The 21,286-nt window shown below is 39.5% G+C and overlaps 1 protein-coding gene across 1 annotated transcript in view; it reads left to right on the top strand.

Annotated features, from left to right (window-relative positions):
* PLCE1 (phospholipase C epsilon 1) overlaps window positions 1–21,286 on the top strand; it is a 373,498-nt gene that overhangs the window by 256,926 nt on the left and 95,286 nt on the right. The window contains exons 5-7 of the mRNA XM_077125401.1: window positions 10,162–10,307; window positions 16,983–17,241; window positions 19,332–19,537. Of these exons, the coding sequence (XP_076981516.1) occupies window positions 10,162–10,307; window positions 16,983–17,241; window positions 19,332–19,537 (611 nt within the window). The remainder of the gene's footprint in view (window positions 1–10,161; window positions 10,308–16,982; window positions 17,242–19,331; window positions 19,538–21,286) is intronic.

Here is a 21,286-nt window from a genome sequence, read left to right as displayed (position 1 = left end):
AAGGCTCATTCCCAGTTTATAGGTTGTATAACATTGGGCAAACTATCATCTGTAAATTGAAAACAGTATTAGTACCACCCATGTAGGGCTGAGAGGTTTCAAAAGGATAAGCAATATCCTTCTCACAGGCACATGCCCAGTAGATGGAAGCTTTTGTAATTGTAGTAACTATTGAAATCATGCAAAAAGGAAAAGTATCATAAATACCCTTGCAATAGGACCAGGATAGTCGGGAGCTAACAGTTCATTTACATAAAGACTTTTTATGTAAACTGCAAGCAAGGGATTTTTTTTAATGTTTTTCATTGTAAAATGTAACATATATAAGAAGCAAAGAAAGGAAAAAGCAATAATTTTCAAAGCACACTTCAACAAGCAGCTACAGAACAGATTCCAGAGTTTGTCATGGGCCACCATTCCGTCATCTCAGATTTTTCTTTCTAGCCACCTTAAAACACTGGAGACTAAGAAGGAATATTAATATAGTGATTCAGCAGCTATACTCATTTGTTAAATCCCATTTTCTCGGTTATATCTCTTCCCTCTCCTTTAATCCCTTTCCCACTCCATAGGGATCCTTGGGGAATGCCTGTTCTGACTCTTTCATGCTGAGAAGGAATTTCCACCCTGAAGGACAGGGGGATGCAATCAATTGAAAATCCCAGAAAGGCTGGGCCCTCTGGGTTTCAGGATTTATCTGACCTTGGAATCCTCTGGGAATTATATGTTCCAGGAAGGCAAGCCTGGTGCATGAAACCTAGGAAGCTGTGTCCTTTCTAGCCAATAGTTAACAAGCAGTTAGATAGTTCTAATGGCTGCAGTTTGCTAAACCCCAGTCAGCATCACTCCTCTTGTCTCTTAAGAGCACGTGGGGCTGGCTCGAACCAAGAAAGGGATTTTAATTGCATATTACAATGGAAGGAAATAACCAATACCCTGTTCAAGGGCTATTATAAATACTTTTACAAAAAGGAAGAATGTACATAAGATAAGGCTTACTATTGAAAAGCATTTAATAATTGGTTTCAGAATGAATGATCCTTCTATGCAGTTGAGTGTGGTAAGAGGAGAGAAAAGGAGAATTGCCTGAGTATAATACTTGACGATTCGCTATAATCCAGTTAACTAGATATGACATTTGCCTATCTAAGTCAAAATATTCCCCCTAGCTGATTTTTAAACAGTAAATAATGCCAGTAAATTTAGAACCTATTTTCTGAGCTTTTAGGGAATTTGTAGTTGAGGAATTTGGGAATAAACAACAGATCTATTGCATACTATGAATGTATTTGGCAAAATATAGAAAAGTGGCCAGAAAGTATGTTCTCTACCTTTAAGTGGCTGACAGTTTAAAGAAGAAGGTAGATATATCCATAACTAACTTTATTGTAAGCCTGAATATGCTGTATAATTTTCTTATACTTGCTCCAACCATTCTCACCCCTTCCTCCCCATGTTTGGCATCATTCCCCACAAAGTCACAGGCACATAAGTAACCGTCTGTGGAAAAATAAGCACTATCATAGAGATATAAATAAAGTTGCTTTGTGAGGGCTGGCTGAGACCAAGGAAGTGGTAGAAAAATTGAATTTCCATAGATGGGCCCAAACAGGTAGTGGGCCTAGTACTGTCAACAATAATATTATAATTTAATTACTTATTTATTGGTAATTTCTCCTACTGGGCTCCCAGCTACCTGAGGACAGGAATCATGTCTGTCATGTTTACTATTATCAAGCATGGTGCCTGGTACATAGTAGATACTCTCCAAGTGTTTGTTAAAAGAGAGGAGGAAAGGTCATCTCAAGCCAGGATATATTTGTCAGGGATTTTTTTTTTATTTATCAGTTTCAAGTCTACAACAATTTAACTCAAAAAAGAGGGGCATTTATTGGTTTTTGTATTTGGAAACATCAGTGAGCTTCAGTTATGGCTAGATCTAGGAATCTGACTGCTGTCCCCAGGATCCATCCTCCTGTTTCCTTTGTGTGCACTTCATTTCCTGATATTGTGGCAAAGACAGCTGCCAACAGCTCCAAGATTTTATCTTTACGCTTTATGGTTCCAGCAACAACAAAAAAATGTGTCTTTTTTCCTGATAGTTTTAGCAAAAGACTCAAGTAGGGTTCTCTTGGCATGACTTAGGTCTTATAGCTATCTTTGAACAAATTGCTTGCTCAGTCCTGAAGACAGCCTCAGGTAATCTGTAGAGATTACAATGGGAAAGAGTAATTCACCAAAGCCATGTTGGAGAGCCAAAACAAAACAATTAAGCAAAAATGCTTCTATATTCACTACACAAGGAAATTGTTTGAACAATGATGTAGAGCTAGGAATGGGTGAAGAAAAGGAAATGAAACAGAATAGAGTAGGATTGGAATGTCAGAGAGATGAATAGATGGCATCAGTCAAAAGTAACGCTGGAGTGTCAAGGCCAAAAAGGAGGTTTAGAGTTTATTCTGCAGTCAACTATTATGTCATTAAGAAAGAAGAGAGAATTGGGCATCATCCTTGATATGTGTAGGGAGATTTCTCTAGCAGTCACCTTTAGGGGGGCCTCCCTTTTCTCCTCTGTGCCCCTCCCAAGCAGAGTTGTCAGTGGAACTATGCCAGGCAGGGCAGGGAGGTCAAGAGACTCTTCTCCACCCACTTCACGTCAAGAGGGCTGCTGGGTACAGTTAACATGCTGGCCCCTGTATCTGAGACACGGGCCTGAACAAGGCATGTCCTCTGTTTTAAATATCTTCCTGTTGAGTAGGGAAATTAGTCTAGAACAAGGTACTATAAAATTATGTATGTAAACTTTAATAGAAAAAGGAATATTTTATTCCTAAAGGGGAGTCAGGGAAGCCTTCAGAAATGTAGTGTGTGAGTTGGCCTTCTACTAGGAATGGATGCTCAAGGTATAAATCATTTTCTGGACAAGATTGGATTCTTCCGGTCCAGCCATATTATAGATAGAACTGAGGCCTAAAGTCTTTTCTCTGATGGATTTCTGTATTCTGTTTCCTGGAATTGAACTTCTCTGTAACTCAGGAAACAATACTAATAGTAGTAGCAGAGGTAGAAGCAGCAGCAGCTGTAGTGACAGCCTCAGTTGTGGGCATGCATTAGCCTTTAACTGCACCCTAAGCATTGTACTGATGTCTTTATGTACAATCTCTTATTTCACCCTCACAATAATTTTATGAGGCAAATATTATTACTCCCATTTTATAGAAGAGGAAATTGAGGCTCACAAAGTTTAGGTGGCTTGCCTCAGGGACATGCACTAGAAAACAGTGGAATCAGGAGCTGAAATCAAGCCTACCCAACTCCAGTGTCCTTGTTATCCAGCCCCCACCCCACCCCCCGTGTCCTGCTGCCATCCTCTGGCTTCTCCCTCCTAGTTCTAAATGGGTTACAGTCTCAATCTCAGATAGTGTTAGCTCAGTGAGGCCATGTAAGGTAACTTACAGCTTTGGACTGGTATTAAAGAAATGGTGCTTGAGCTCTGACTTGAGGCTTCAGGGTTCAGAAAAAGGACACTGACGCCTAAGCTAGTTTTCAAGCTTCAGTGTATATAAGGATCACTAGGAATTTATCTAATAATGTAGATTCCTAGGCCCTTCCCTGAGAGAGTCTGATTTCTAAGTCTGGGTGAGGCCTTGGAATCTGTATTTGAACAAACACTGATGGTGACCTGGGATTCTATGCAAGTGCTATACATTTTGAGGTGTGCCACTTAGCAGGTAGTGTATATGTGAGTGTATACATGGGTTTATTGGTAAAGCTCCATGGAAGACAAATGTAGATGTGCCGTGGCATATGAACTACTGAGAGTAGCTTTGTCTAGATTTGTATTGTCTTCTTTAAATTTCACCATTTGAGCCCAGCCCTTGCAGTTAGGATGCCAAATACTCTTTACAAAGGATCATCCCTCTATGAAAATGTCTCAGCATATTAAAAAAAAAAACTTTCTGGCAGAAAGTCATTTATCCCCTTTTTCTGGACCTGGGAACAGCAGGAAGAAATTCAGGCCTTTTCCCAAATATAATCCCTGAGAGTTGGAGGCTGAGAATCCTCCCTGCCCACGGCCTCTTGGGACTCTGAATGGTCTGCCTGTCAGCCAGAAGGCACCAAGCATTCCATACTGGAGATGTGGGAAAGATGGTCTCTGTCCTTGAGGAACAGAGATAGAACAGACCATTTGAAAGAGTCGATCGGGCACACAAATATAGCAAAAATAAACCAGATGCAAATCCATGCAGTGACAAGAATCCAAGTACAGGCGTAACTTTGAACTCAAGGCCCTATATTAAGTCAAAGAGAAACAGGAAGCTACTGTATGTAAGGTGCTAGGTGAACCAACAGAAAAGCCTTCCAAGAGGAGGTAAACATCATTCATTTATTCCTTTCGGTCAGTGACTTTCATTAAGCACTTACTGCAGACGAATGCTGGACTGGTTGCTTACACTGCTGCCCGTGACCATGACAGATCCCATGTCTCCCTTCATGGGGAACTTGAGCACTGAGCCTTGGGTCAAGGGCAAGTGAGGAAATCACAGAACACACAGCATATGTACCTAGTTCAAGCGGGAGGTTGGGCCATGCCTCCTGAAGAAAGTAATGTTTTCATCTGATTCCTGAAGGCAGCCCCTACCCTGACACTGGTGGAGCGAGGGCACAAATATAAAGGAGGCCTCCAGCCTGTGGCCTGCCTATGGTCTCTCCCCAACCTGACACACATGCATGTCCATGTGTGTGGATGCCTCAGGCTTCAAGCTCCAACTTTGTCCACACACACCCACACGCACCCTTTGGGCCTAGGGGTAATGATCTCCTTCAGGAGGACTGATCAAGGTAAGGGGCCTTTGTACCCTTGCAAGCATAGAAGTGGGCTTGGGGCTGTTTGGATAGGGGATTTGCGAGATCTGAGTCTAGAAGGGATGCATGGTCTGGGCAAACATATCCCCTCCACTACACTGACTTCTCACTCTGTGGAGGACCCAACTTGAGGAGTACAAATGTGGGGCCCTTTAAAGCATGGGGCCAGGGCATGGATCCTGCTTGCAGTTTTGCCTAAAGGATGAGCAGGAGTTAGCAAATAAAAAGGGGAGAGGAGTGGGGCGCCTTCCATAGAAGGAACACCCAGTACAAGATCCTTGAGATGGGAAAATTCCTGGGTCACCTCCCTGAAAAAGGGGAGTGGGGGAAGAGATAAAATGAGGTTGAAGAATGGACAAGGGCCTGGTGAGCTAAGGTAAGGACTCAGCTTTACAAAGGGCCCAGGTAGACCATCATGAACCAGGGAAAGGCCACTTTGAGTGAAGCAAGAACATTCCTTCCAAAGAGATCTACCGGGTTGTCAATAAGGTTTTGATGTGAGGAGAGCAAGAAGTTGTTCAGCTTGTGAGACCTAAGGGTACTGAGAAAGAAAAAAAAAGGAAAAACATTATTTGGAGAGGAGTAATTGTGGAGGAGTGTTATGTATGTTTGTGGGGTTGGGTGGGGAGGTGGGGACAGTGTGAGGATCATAGAGTAAGCACAGAGCCTTCTTGGAGAAGCTCTTAAAGAATTGGTCCGGGCATGTCTCCCAGGGGTGTAAATCTCCCTGGCAACATGGGACAAGATTCTCAGGATGAGCCAGGACCCAGCATCATGGATTGAGAAAGCCTTTTTGACCAAAAGGGGAAAGAGAGAAATGAGACAAAATAGTTTCAGTAGGCTGAGATTTCAAACATAGTCAAGAGGCTATCTTGCAGGTTATTCCTAAGCATTATATAGATATCCCTTTTTAGTTTATGGTATATTGGATTGGCTAGAGGAAAATACCTGAAACTGTTGAGCTGTGTTCCAGTAGCTTGATTCTTGGAGATGACTGTATACTGTATAGCTTTTACAATGTGACCGTGTGATTGTGAAAACCTTGTATCTGATGCTCCTTTTATCCAGGGTATGGACAAATGAGTAAAAAAATAAGGATAAATAAATAGGCAGGGGGATAAGGGGTAAAATAAATATTGGGTAGATTAAAATGCTAGTGCTCGGGCGGGCCGCGGTGGCTCAGCGGGCAAAGTGCTTGCCTGCTATGCCGGAGGACCTCGGTTCGATTCCCGGCCCCAGCCCATGTAACAAAAACGGAGAAACAGAATACAATAAAACAAGAAAATGTTTCCCTTTCTTCCTTCCTTCCTTCTATCCTTCCTTCCTTCTCTCTGTCTTTCCTTTAAACAAAAAAAAAAAAAAAAAAAAAAAAAAAAAAAAATGCTAGTGCTCAAGGAAAGGGAGGGGTAAGAGGTTTGGGATTTATGAGTTTTTTTCTTTTTACTTTTTATTTCTTTTTCTGGAGAGATGCAAATGTTCAAATAAATGATCATGGTGATGAGTACACAACTATGTGATGATATTATGAGTCGTTGATTGTATACCATGTATGGAATGTTTGTATGTTAAGAATGCTTATATGTTTGTATGATGTTTTATCAATAAAAATATTTTAACAATAAATAATAAATGAAAGAATGAGTCCGAGGATAATTTCTCTCTTCATTCTATGCTGGCCATTGAAATGAGGCAAAATATGTCACATTTAACACCTTTCTGCTCTAGTGGTGCTCCCTATGCTTGAGGCACAGTACTCTTTATGTGATTTTTACAATTTTCTGTGTGATGTCAGTGTCCTGAAATTCTTTCTCGGTTGGCAACATATCCCATTTTCCATTTAGGAAATATGACCACTCTTTATGCTTTGGGCAACGTTTTGACATTTGTCCCTGAATTTCTTTTTGTATAGTTTATTTTTTCATAATTAGAGACGGCACTCTCATTAGTTAATGACTGTAAAATTATGAATACATTAAACTGTCATAGGAATTGTTCCTGAAATCTGTAAACAGATGTTCGGGTATGTTTGTATATGCGTGATTGTGTGTGTGTTTACGATAACAGTGCTTACATAATCTCAACCAGACCCTGGGGACTCACACTTGGAGATGGAACAGTTGGTTTAAATTAGGTTTCCATGTGAAATATGGTATCGCTATTTTTTCCCTAGTGTTGTGGGAAAGTATATGGAAAATGATTTGACTGATAGGAAATAAATCTGGATGCACGATCAGGATTGAGACAAGAATCAAGTGGTGATTTCGGCCTGCTTTGTTAAGCGCCCCACTCTGGGGGAGAAGAGTTAACCCTTTCAGTCCATTGAACTAATAAGTGGCAAGTGGCCACATGGTACTAAAAGGGCTTGATGGGACAGTGACTCTCCAGAGACCCTGATTTGCCATCTGTTTCAACGGAGCTGTGCTTGAAGAAAGAATATAACCAGAGGCCTCGGCAACTAATTAGTTGGGTGACTTTCAGGAACCATTTTAACTTTTCACGAACTCATTTTCATCTGTAAAGAAAGTGAATTAGACTTCCACCTCAAAGAGTGGACAATTTTATGATTCCAGGTGTTTAATGATGATTTCTTATAGCAGGATGGGGTTCATCAAAAGCAAATCACACTAAATGAAGAATTGAACAGGACCATGGGCACTAAGCCTTTGTCAGCTAAATAATTTCTTGCTCTGGCAAGTTTCCTGAAGGTGACTTTTACCTGGGTGAAGGGACAAAGCTTGGAGATGGTGTGAGCAAGGAGTTGCTCATAACTTGGTTCCTGAGAATAGCCACCATTGCCTGCAGAAGAAGAGTCAGCTCTGAAAATTCCAGAGGGTTTCTGTGTGTTCAGGCAGTCCCCAGAGATTGAGAACAAATGGTTATCTTTTTCATAAGGGGCTGTGAGACCCTGGTTGGATGATCTGGACCAGGGCTCACCCTAGAGGCATAATTCACCATCTGTTCTCCTGACTTTGTCCAAATGTCTGGTGAAGGCCAGAGCATATGAAGAGCAGAGGTGTGAGCTGGGAACCTCCAGGGTTTGCAGCTGGCTCAGGGGAGGCAGGTTGTCTATTACCTTCTGCTTCAGGGCACTTCAGAAGGAAAAAGGCAGATCATCTCTCCACTGCTCCTGGTTGGTGCCTGAGAATTGCCCCGTTTCATCACTAAGATACCCTGTTGCTGCTGTTTCCCTATTTGTTTCTATGTGAGAATAAGAAAGAGATGTTCAGCATCAATCTCTTGCTTTTTTGTTTTTCTTTAATCATTGTTGGTACTCTTCTTGGAGTTTCTCGTATTCCAGCTCAGCCTTCAAATGTCCAGCTCCCAGCTGAGTGCTTAGAAAGACTTAACCAGTGCCAAGTTTAAAGAAACTGTCACCCTTCATCAGAAAGAACACTGGACTGGGAGTCCTAGTACCGACATCAAGAATTGTTACCTAGGAAAAGTTGCTTCTCCCATGAGCTGGAAAAATGAGGTTGGACTGCCCTCTGTGGTTGCTACCAGCACTAAATACCAATAATTCCTATCGTTTCATTGACTCATAGGCAGTATGCCTTAGACCTCTCTTGCAGTTATCATGGGTCATCATGAACCCTCTGTTTAGGCCTCACTCTCACTCATGCCAGGGACACAAATGCTCCCCAGGTTTTAGCACTGATGCCAAACCAAGTGCAGTGAGTGGGTCCACGTGGGGGCAAGACCAAGGCTTTGCCTGTTAACAGTGGAACCCAAATCTCAGCCAAAAAGGAGAGAGTAACTTAGATGAACACTAGAATCCAAGTACCACAGTATAGGCAGCAGCAAATGATCTTAAAGACTTACCAGATGATTTAGAAGCTACATCTTATAAACAAGGGGGACTTAGATATGTATTATTATTAAATATTATAAAATCCAGTCTCTGTGTAGTAGAAAAAATAAATCACATTAGAATAAACTTAAGCTCTGAAATGGAGAACGTTAGAGTTCATGTATGCACATTAGACATTTAATGAATGGTTAATAGCGCAAACTCTAGAGCAGGTGCCCAAGTTCAAATCCAGGCTTTGCCACCTATTGGTTGGGGGCCTCAAGCAAGTCCTTTAGACCCTCTGTCCCTCAGTTTCCTCATATATAAAAAGAGGCTAAGAAAAGTCCTTACCTCTTAGATTTGTTGTGAGAGATAGATGCGTTGACCTATGTAAAATGCTTAGAACAGTTGCAGGCACATAGTTAAGTGCTGTTAAGTATTTGTTGTTCTTCTGATTTGGTCATTTAAGGATCATAAGAGATAATACATTTATAAAAGATGGTTCAAATATGTTTCAATCAAAGTTATCCTTAGGCGGTAGGACCCAAATGGGAACAAGATGACGGGTTTGCGGTGAAATCTGTGGAGGCTTGAAAATATGTGTGCCTAGAAGCAGATTTTTAAAGCAGTTTCCTTCAAAACATCTTTTTATACCACCCAATATATACCTTGATTCACCATGGCAGTAGCAGCAGTAAAATAGGCGATATCAAGTAGAACTATCTTGAAACATTTACTTCCAATCCAAACCTATCCCTCAACCAGATCCTGTGCATAATAATGAAGAAACACATGCCCAAGTGCTGAAAAACAGATTAGAAGAATAAGAAGAAAATCTTAAGCAAGGACCCATGATAGAACAGCTTAGCAAAATGTTCTTTACCACTAAGCACCTTTGGTATCCTCATGGACGGTATCACAGACGTTGTAGGAAACGGAATCCCCCAAAAGAGAGATGATTTTCAAGTTCTCTATAGGACTCAGAGAAATGTTATCTTTTGCCTTATTTGCCATTTGAGAAAATATAATCTGGTGTATTTACTAATATGTTATATAGTAAAATGGTAAATAAAATATCTTTTTATATATTATAAGATGTATTTCTTACACATATTAGGTAATTCTGTGTTTGACATTCTTTTTCAGAGAAACCTATTTCATCTTTTTTTTTGAGATATTAAAAGTCTGTAATTAAAAAAAAAAAGTTATCCTTAGGTCCTATTTTCCCACAGTTCATGGAATTGTCTAGATCAAGAGGGATTTTATATTACCTTTTCCAGCCCCCTTATTTTAAAGATGACAATAAACGAGATGCAGAGAGGTACCGTGACTTTTCCAGAATCCCCTAGCAAAGCAGTAGTGGAACCGGGACTTCACTTCAGGTCTTTTCCTGGGTCCTTTGCCTTTCTAACACCAAACTGATTTTTTTTTTAAGCTTTCTTGTGAAGAAATATTTATGAAGCTTCCAGGACATAGGTTCAGTGGATGCTCCTCTCTGTGTTTTCCAGGTGAGCTCCTGGGTGACGTGGTTGATCCTCACGGCGGGCTCTATGGAGGAAAAGCGAGAAGTCTTCTCATATTTGGTGCACGTGGCCAAATGCTGCTGGAACACAGGCAATTACAACGCTGTCATGGAGTTCCTGGCAGGCCTCAGGTATGGTCAGTGGGAATGTGGTTGTCTGGGCTCAGTTTCCTCTTGCCAGCTGAATGGCACTGAATTCATTGCCAGGGTGGCCACATTTTCCCAAACCAGACTATTTGTTGTGGTTATCGTTGGGTAATGTTTTATCCTCTGCTATCTCTACAAGCTTTTTATCCCTCAGAGATGCTACAGAGGTCAGGCCCAATAGACTATTCATGATCCTAATTAGCTGTGTCTACTCTAGTCGCATGCTCATGGTCAAGCTGAGTGAAGTTACCTGGTTGCATACCCCATAGGCCCCACTGTTTCGCCCCATTGGCCCCACTGTTATCTATCTTTTTTTGGTTCTGCCTTATGAATTGTCCCAGCACTGTAAGTCCCGTCCCCCAGCTGCCCTTTATAATAGCATTAGCTAACATTGGCAATTAGTACCCAATAATGTTAGCTCTCATTATTATTAAACACTTACTATATGGAGAGCATTGGAATGAGCACTTTGCATGAGTTTTCTTTTCTTCCTTTAAACAGTTTTTTGGGGGAAATCCCAATATTTGTTCTTAATCAGTATGCTATACTGCCCTTGTGCCTTATCTATCCATCTGATAACAAAGATAACCATTTCATCAGTACGGTCTCCTGCCTTTTTCGCAGTCATCCTCGCAGATCTGGCATAGAGCAACTGCAACAGGTCTGGGAGGCAATGTGGTATATGAAGAAGGGCTTGAGTGATAGAGTCAGGATGACTGGGAGTCAACAGCCTGGCTCCCTCACAGCTCCCCCTGGCTGTATGATCTGGACGAGTAACTTGAACTTGTTGAACCTCAGTTTCCTTGACTATAAATGGGGATAGTAATTTAAAAATCACCTTCCTCTGGAGTTGCTCTAAGAACTCAGCAAGATGACATAAAATGTCCAGCACATATACGTGACATATTGTGAGACTCCATAAAGAGTAGCCGTTGTTGTGGTTACTGTTACCTGAGATTCATTTCCCAATAGGGTTCTCACTATAAGTGGATCTTGCTTCATTATTGAGATTTTTCTTTGATTCTCCAGGTCCCTGCATATGGAGTGGGGAGTGGGAGAAGAGAGTAAACTTCCCAAAGTTGGAAATTTTTTCTTCCCTTTGACCATCCTTAACTAATATTAAACTCAAATGATCATGTCAGTGGCACTCAGAGTAGTCATAAAAACGCACCAGGCATGGCTCAAAAGAAAGGAAAAATGGCAAAAATATTGAGAAAACAAGAGGCTATACTCAGGTGGTTTCTCCTAGGTGGTAAATTGTGCACAAAGAACCTGTGGTAGTTTTCTTTTAAGAAAAATATAATCAAATTATGATAAAATAGTTCTATGTTAATGATTCTTATCTTTCTGTGTTTGACCGGCAAGTTGGTGTTAGCTGTTGACTTCCTCTCCACATGACCAACACTGGCCTTATAGCATGGTGGCTACCTTCCCCAAAAGTGAACAAACCGAGAGCCGGGCAGAAGCTGCAATGCCTTTTATGTCTTAGCCTCAGAGGTCAACCTTGGCACTTCCGCTGTTATGTTTGTCACACTGGGCCTGTACTGATTGCTTGTGGGTGGTGACCACATTGACACATGACTCCCATGTGAGGCTCATTGGGGACTATCTTGAAGACTGCTACATACCAAGTGCTGGACATTTCAGTTGCTACAAGAATGGGCTCAGAGGACCAGGGGAGGCCTAGATTAGACATGAATTTTGAATTCAAAGTCTGAGAAGATGATAAGCCAAGTGGTTCTCTCTTAGACAAGGGATGACCTCAGAGCAGCTATACCTCACCACTGATCCTCACTGAGCATATTGTCTTTTACCTCAGGCCTACTGTGCCCTAGTTTCATGCTCCTATATTTGTTTTAAAATTAAACTGATCCTGGGCTGTGCAACAATGCCTCAGTGGCAGAGTTCTCACCTGCCATGCCAGAGACCTGGGTTCTATTGCTGGAGCCTGCCCATGCCAAAAAAAAAAAAAAAATTAAACTCATCTTTACAGATAGGTAGGCAAAAGTAGTAGGTATATGGCTCTTGGGTTGGAGCAAGATATATGGAGATAAATTGCCAGATAGTTTTTTTTTTCTTTTTTTTGATTGTTTTTTATTCTTTTTTTTTCAGTACAGATAATTTTGTTCCCAGATAGTTTCACTCATTATATGTTACCTGTTTTCAAATGTACTAAAATTTTTTCATAAATGCCATTTTTGATGGCTAAGTAATATCCCATTATATGGATGCATCATATTCCTTTTAACAATTTTACTATTGTTGCTCATTTAAGTTATTTTAAATTGACTCTGTGATTGAGTGAATTTGTTTGTATGCAAATCTTTTTACTTCTAATTATTTCCTCAAAACAGCTGAAGATTCAATTTGGATAAGCAAAAATTTTTTTTTTGCCAGATAGTTTTATGACAAAATAATTGTGGAGTTAAAGTTTGTTTAGGCACTTTTAGGCTTGAAAACAGATTTCTAGTATCTTAACATCAGAATAAGTTTTTCTTTTTTCTTTTCTTTTTCTTTCCTAAGCAATTAGTTCGGAAGTAGTAGTAGTCTTTTTGTTAAATTACTTTTGTTTTCTATAGACATTATAAATTTTGCTTATCCAAACTGAATCCTCAGCTGTTTTGAGGAAATAATTAGAAGTAAAAAGATTTGCGTACACAAATCAAAACCACAATGAGATATCATCTCACACCCACCAGAATGGCCATTATCAACAAAACAAAAAATGACAAGTGCTGGAGAGGATGTGGAGAAAGAGGCACACTTATCCACTGTTGGTGGGAATGTCAAATGGTGCAACCACTGTGGAAGGCAGTTTGGCAGTTCCTCAAAAAGCTGAATATAGAATTGCCATATGACCCAGCAATACCATTGCTAGGTATCTACTCAAAGGACTTAAGGGCAAAGACACAAACGGACATTTGCACACCAATGTTTATAGCAGCATTATTTACAATTGCAAAGAGATGGAAACAGCCAAAATGTCCATCAACAGATGAGTGGCTAAACAAACTGTGGTATATACATACGATGAAATATTATGCAGCTTTAAGACAGAATAAACTTATGAAGCATGTAATAACATGGATGGACCTAGAGAACATTATGCTGAGTGAGACTAGCCAAAAACTAAAGGACAAATACTGTATGGTCCCACTGATGTGAACCGACATTAGAGAATAAACTTGGAATATGTCATTGGTAGCAGAGACCATCAGGAGTTAGAAATAGGGTAAGATAATGGGTAATTGGAGCTGAAGGGATACAGACTGTGCAACAGGACTGGATACAAAAACTCAAAAATGGACAGCACAATACTACCTAATTGTAATGTAATTATGTTAAAACACTGAATGAAGCTGCATCTGAGCTATAGTTTTTTTTTGTTTTTTTATATATTTTTTGTATTTTTTATCTTTATTTTTTCTCTATATTATCATTTTATTTTTCTGTTGTCTTTCTATTTCTTTTTCTAAATCGATGCAAATGTACTAAGAAATGATGATCATACATCTATGTGATGATATTAAGAATTACTGATTGCATATGTAGAATGGAATGATTTCTAAATGTTGTGTTAGTTAATTTTTTTTAATTAATAAAAAAAGATTTGCATACAAATAAATTCACTCAATCACAGAGTCAATTTAAAATAACTTAAATGAGCAACAATAGTAAAATTGTTAAAAGGAATATGATGCATCCATATAATGGGATATTACTTAGCCATCAAAAATGGCATTTATGAAAAAATTTTAGTACATTTGAAAACAGGTAACATAATGAGTGAAACTATCTGGGAACAAAATTATCTCTACTGAATAATCTTGGCAATAGTTGTACACCAAGAATGACAGAAATAGAATAAACACTGGAGGAAATATACCTAAATGTTATCTGTGGATGGTAGAATTGTGGGTGATATTTCTATATTTTTGGTTTTCTTCAGATTTTCTACAATGAGCACATAGTACCTTTATAATCATAGAAGTACATAAAGCTTTTAAATAGTTTCAGTTTTCAGTCTGACAGAAAGTAATTGGTCTTTGCTGAAGTTTGTTCTTTGTGCCAAGAGTACCATAACTACTCCATTATTCATAGAAAAAGGGATCATTAAGAGAAGCATGTCTTATTCATTCATTCACTCACTTCATTTATTTATACCTTCAATTCTTTCACGGCCTCATAAAAAAACAGTTGTAGAATAAGCTGCTCTTAGGGGGATGAAATCATAAAACTATTTTATTTTTTGGTCCTCACTATCTGTCAGACCTGCCCTGTTAGCTGTCCTCCCCTCAACACTGCATTCTCCCTTGGGAGATTCTGTAGCTTTTCCAATCATCTTGTTTTTAATAAGTAGTCTCATTCTTCTGTATTCATGAATATGAATGAACTCTGAAAAAAACAGGTTACCTAAGAGTCCGGACAGTGTGTTACCATTTATATAAAATTTTAAAGCGCACAAACGATTCTATAAGTGACTTAGTGATAAATACATGTTAGAAAAGTATAAAGAGTTGCAAGGGGAAGATAATATCAAAGTCCCCTTGGTAAAGGAATCATCTGTGTGTTCATGGAGGAGTCCACAAGAGCCTCAACCATATTACTAATGGTTTATTTTTTTTAACTGAGAGGTTGACACATGGGTGTTTGTCACGTTGTGCTTATCCATGTCTTTTTATTTATTAATTAATTTAAAAATTAAGAAACAAAATAAAACATCAACATACATAATCAATAATTCACAATATCATCACTTAGTTGCATATTCATCATTTCTTAGAACATTTGCATTAATTCAGAAAAAGAAAAAGACAATCGAAAAAGAAATAAAACAAACACAGGAAAGGAAAAAGAAAAAAAAAAGATTATACCTACTATACCCCTTACCCCTCGCTTTCATTTATCACTAGCATTTCAAACTAAATTTATATTTGTTCCCCCTATTATTTATTTTTATTCCATATGTTCTACTCCTTTGTTGACAAGGTAGATAAAAGGAGCATCAGACACAAGGTTTTCACAATCACAAAGTAACATTGTGACAGCTGTATCATTATTCAATCATCCTCAAGAAACATGGCTACTGGAACACAGCTCTCCATTTTCAGGCAGTTCCATCCAGCCTCTCCATTACATCTTGAATAACAAGGTGATATCTACTTGATACATAAGAATAACCTCCAGGATAACCTCTGGACTCTTTGGAATCTCTCAGCCATTGACACTTTGTCTCATTTCCCTCTTCCCCCTTTTGGTCGAGAAGTTGTTCTCAATCCCTTGATGCTAAATCTCAGCTCATTCTAGGGTTTTTCTCAATCCCTTGATGCTGAGTCTCAGCTCATTCCAAGATCTCTGTCCCACGTTGCCAGAAAGGTCCACACCCCTGGGAGTCATGTCCCACGTGGAGAGGGGGAGAGTGGTGAGACTGCTCGTTGTGTTGACTGGAGAGAGAGGCCACATCTGAGCAACAAAAGAGGCTCTCTTGGGGGTGACTCTGAGGCCTAAATTTTAAGTAGGCTTGACCTATCCTTTGTAGGGTTAAATTTCATATGAACAAACCCCAAGACTGGGAGCTCAGCCTATAGCTTTGGTTTATCCATGTCTTTTGAATGTCTTATATATTATTTAATGATTTTTTAATCCATTCAGTTCTAAATCAAAATATCAATATTTTATTCAATTTAAAGCTACTCTCCTTTTCCATATTTTGCAACCCAACAAGTCTCAGTAAACTGCAGTAGAGTAGAAAGATATAGTCACCTCCGGCAGCCTCTCATCTTGAGACTTTTCCGGGCAAGAGTCACACATCAATCTCTGTGATCTCCAACTCCACTGGACACAGAACAGGCTCTCTGTGGAGCTCACCACCCCCCCGCTCACGGGGGTAACTTTTCTCCTTCCCACATACAGCACTCCACCAACTCTCTCCAAAGAAATACTACTTCTTGTCTACTCAGATCCATTTCCTCTTTGTGAACTGAGGAAAGATGAGAGACTCTAGAGACCAGAGCCATCTAGGTACCCAATTCTGAAAGCCTAGTACCTCTCTTCAGAGGGTGAGGTATAGCATCACCTACTGTTCTCAGCAGCAGTTAAAAATAGGAAAAGTCCCATTTAACATACCTTATTATACAAATAATAATTTAAGAGAGTGTCTTTCAAATTGACTGGTGGCATAATGTCAAGGCTTGGTCAGTTAAGCATTTCTAAAAGAAGCTAAAATAACAGGTGTTATATCACTGAAGGGCTGGCCTAATTCAAGGATAATACTTAAAATATCAAGAGCAGTGGATGGGCCATATTTTCTGCAGGCTATCTTCCATAAATATTTGTATAAACCATATTTTCCACTATGTTTCCCTTCTGGCCATGTGTGCCAGAAACTCAAACCTAAATTCAGTACGCAGCTTCCTTAATTAACTCATCCCATATGTCTGTTTTTGTTTTTGTCTGGCAATTTATATTAGACATACTCATATCATTTTGGGAGGTAAGTGGAGATATGAATCCTAAATAAATGTCAAAAAATAAAGGGAAACGATAAATGAAGGAAATTTAGAATGGAAAAAAATGAATTTGTAGGGAATTTAGGCTATTTGCTATCAACTGTGTTATTTCTCCTTCCATCTAAAAAAAGATGTCATTCGTTTGTAATAGGTCAAGGAAAGTTTTAAAAATGTGGCAGTTTATGGATCAGTCTGACATTGAGACCATGAGAAGCCTGAAGGATGCTATGGCTCAGCATGAATCTTCCTGTGAGTACAGGAAGGTGGTGACCCGGGCACTGCACATCCCTGGCTGCAAGGTGGTTCCCTTCTGTGGGGTGTTTCTAAAGGAGCTCTGTGAAGTTCTTGATGGCACCTCTAGCCTCATGAAGCTTTGTCCACGGTATAATTCCCAAGAAGAAACTTTAGAGGTGAGGCCTTTCAAAACCATCATGACCTGAAATATTATTGTTGATGTCAGCCTCCACATCTTGTCTGTACTCACTAAAGCAAGAAGCGATAATTTCCTGAATGCTGGATTATTTGTTGTTATGTTGTTACTGTGTAACTGTTAGGTCCTTAAAAGTTCAGGGGCAGGAAGAATAACAACTATCATTGTCTTGGGCTTAATACGTTGTTGTTTTAGCATGATAATGAACAATGGAAAAGGGCATCATCATTTTGTGATTCTTTTTTTTAAGGCCAATGGGTTTTCTTCTCTCCTGTTGGGTGGGAATGTCTGGAGGTAGGGCATGAAGGAAATTGGGTGAGCATATGTGGGAAGTATTTAGATTGATTCCAAATCAATGGAAGAAAGAAAAAGAGTCAGTCAATGCTGCCTCGTCTTTATCATTTGTGGGAGGACGTTGGGGAAGCTGGTGCCTCATTGTTAAAGACAAGCTCCAGGCTGCTGGTCATGGCAGCATCAGTCCTCCCAGGCCCCATTGCTTCTTCTTCCTGACTCCCAGAATGGAGAAGAAGGTATGAGCTCTGGCTCCAGGCATTGGGCATTGGAGAAAAGCAACAAGGAAAAACTGGAAGGAAAAGATAAGGAAGCCTTCCTATAAGATATTTTAAAAATGAAAAAGAAAGGATTAAAATGGGAAGAATTTTATGAAAAATAAGTTCCATACCTGAAGATCCGAAACCCAAATCTAGGGTCATTCTCACCATGATGACAACACCCACTAGCGACCTTTCTCTCTTACATGCAAACACACTGTATTAGTTAGGGTTCTCTAGAGAAACAGAATCAACAGGGAATACTCACAAATATAAAATTTATGAAAGTGTCTCACGTGACCGTAGGAACGCAGAGTCCAAAATCCACAGGGCAGGCTGCGAAGCCGATGACTCCGATGGATGGCCTGGATGAACTCCACAGGAGAGGCTCACCAGCCAAAGCAGGAATGGAACTTTTCTCCTTTGAGTCCTCCTTAAAAGGCTTCCCATGATTGCATTTAGCATCACTAATTGCAGAAGACATTCCCCTTTGGCTGATTACAAATGGAATCAGCTGTAGATGTAGCTGATGTGATCATGACCTAATCCTATGAAATGTCCTCATTGCAACAGACAGGCCAGCGCTTGCCCAATCAGATGAACAGGTACCACAACTTGGCCAAGTTGACACCTGTCCCTAACCATGACACACACACACACTTGTTAGTGGGAGTGGGGTGAAGACTGTCCTAAAAGTTCTGCCTCTTCTGTGTCACCTGAGAGCAAAGGCATGGGCTTGGGGCCAGGGAGACTTGAGAGCCCTAACCAGTAAAGGCAAGAAACAGGGGTTTACATCTCTCTGGCTTATGAGCTGGTTTGAAAGTGGAAGAAACGGAGGAGAAAGCTTAAAGCAAGCCTCCCAATGTGTGCCCACACCATCTCCTTCATGTCTAGGAAAAAGGAACACCTTTTTGCTTGGCCTTGACTGCAGCATTCTGCTTTGGTGGAGCAAAACTTCCTGATCAAGAATAAAGACAATAAGAGCTTAACACCCACAAGAAGCTTCTGTCCTAGAATTAAACAAAATGTCATTAAACAAAATGTCACCCTTTTTCCAAGTTTTCCTTGGGTTTCGGTAATTTTATATGCTTCCATAGAATGAGATATTTTTGTCATGGGTTTTCTCAGTTCTCTCTACAAGCATAAAATAACCCTGCCCTTCCTTTGTAAAGTGGCTAATCTTCTCTCTAGGGAACCTTGAAATAATACTGCTTTTTGCATTTTAAATTCAAAGCGGAGTTGATTCCTAGAGGGACTACAAGTTGTCTTAGTGGAAACAAGAGTCGAGTTGATTCCTAGAGGGACTACAAGTTGTAGTGGAAACAAGAGTGGGCTTTTATTTATCATGTGCTGAAACGAAAAAATATTTTTCCTGGAGGTTTTTGTTTTATTTCCAATAAAATATGCACAAATGCCATTACATATTAATATTATGATTGTGTTTCCCTAGCCCAGTAAGCTATTTCAGCATAAATTCAATTAAGCTACGATAGCAAATTCTCAATTTATTTCTCTGTAGTTTGTCGCAGATTACAACGGACAAGATAATTTCTTACAACGAGTGGGACAGAATGGCTTAAAGAATTCAGAGAAGGAGTCCACTGTCAACAGCATCTTTCAGATCATCAGGAGCTGCAGTCGGAGCCTAGAGCCTGAAGAAGAAGACAGCTCCAGTGAAGGGAACAGCTCGAGGAAAAATTCCTTGAAGGATAAAACCCGATGGCAGTAAGTTTTACATTTTAGAAGGAAGGATGCTTATGTCCTCTTTTTCCTTGTTATTAGTCTTTTTCATTTCTCATTTCAGTTTCAGGTGGATACCACCTTTTACATTAATGCGTGCTGTTCTGTGTTCAGACTTTACCAATTCTGGATAAGAATTTACCGTTTTAAAAGGGCAGCTTTGTTTTACTATTACTGCTCATAATTTAATTTCTTGAAGTCTGTTAACCCTAAAAAATTAGGGCTAACTTACCATTTCTAAAAACTTAGAAAATTAAGTTTCAGAATTAGAACCATGATCTTTTATGCGTTTCATAGCTTCTGTAATTGTGGTTTTTATTAATCACTGGGTGGGGTAGGGGAGTAGGTATTAAAATATGTTTAAATCAAATATACTGATTTAGTAGGCCTGGGGTGGTACCCAGAAATCAGTACTCTTAGAAGCTCCCCCAAATCACTGAATGAGTAGTTCAAGGCTCTTTCTTTGAGAATCACCGCTCTGTGGACTGTATTAAAGTTTGTCCTACTTGCAGAAGGCATCTGTGGCTTTGTAATTGTTTGTTTGTTACAATTGCTTTTCATCAGAGGGTTATTGCAGTCTAGACAGACACACTTATCCGCAATCAAATAAAAAGTGAAGAAATCAGTGAGTGGTCTTAGAGCATACCTTGTATCTCTTTGAGGCCCTTTATTCATTGTAAAATCAGACCTCAAATACCAGTTAGAGCCTGGCCCAAGAAGAGGAATCCTTTAGGACCATCCAAAACTAGTAGTTCTACCGAAAGGTTCTAGTCAGCACTGTTGAGACATTCATTGCAGTTATCTTGGAGTCCTTATACATGTGTATATGTATTTGTGAAGCATTGTTTGTCTCGCAAAGCCTTTCTTGGTTGTTTGGGTGTGTGTGTCTACAGTGGTAAGGATAAGAGTGTTTTAGAAGATTATTTCAAACCATTTCTTGGAGTTACAGAGCTGGATCCTTAGAATCAATTGTGAATGTAGAAATGATCGTCTTGTGGCTGAATCCCTGATGCTATTTTTACATAAATTCCTGATTTCTCCAAAGTCTTTGGGCTTTCTCCAAAAACTAGCTACTTCCTAGTTCATCCACCCATGAAGGGTCCAGATGCTTTAAGATTAACTGGTCCTGCCCTTACCACAGTGTTAAAGCCCCACGGCTCAAATGTCTCCAGCATTTTCTACCAATTCTTTTCTTTTTTTTTAAGTCTATCTCAAATCAGAGATCATTTGAAAGTTTTCTCACTAACAGCCCTCTTTCAAAGAGAGAGATGCAGATTAAGGATTTAAATGCCTCAAATTTGCTTCATGTACAAACATGAGTATACATATATGTGTGTGAATGAATGGATATACAAAATGTGTTATATACATATGATGGACTGTTGTTCAGCTATAAAAAGGAATGAAGTTCTGCTACATGCTATAATATGGCTGAACCTTTAAAACGTTATGCTAGGTGAAAGAATCCAGACACAAAAGATCACAAATTGAATAAATGTTTCTCTATTTATGTGAAATATCCCAAAAAGGTAAATCCATAGAGAGAAAACACAGACTAATGGTTATCAGGGGCAAGAGGGAAATGGAAAGTAATTGCTTAATGGATATGGTGCTTTCTTTGGGGAAGATGAAGATATTTTCAACTAGATAGACATAGTTGCACAACATTGGGAAAGTACTAAATGCTATTGAATTGTTCACTTTTAAATTGTTAATTTTATGTTATGTGAATTT

The sequence above is a fragment of the Tamandua tetradactyla genome, chromosome 13, assembly GCF_023851605.1.
Source record: "Tamandua tetradactyla isolate mTamTet1 chromosome 13, mTamTet1.pri, whole genome shotgun sequence".
Taxonomy (NCBI): domain Eukaryota; kingdom Metazoa; phylum Chordata; class Mammalia; order Pilosa; family Myrmecophagidae; genus Tamandua; species Tamandua tetradactyla.
The sequence above is the reverse complement of the archived record's forward strand: the minus strand, read 5'-3'. Positions and strand labels throughout refer to the sequence as shown.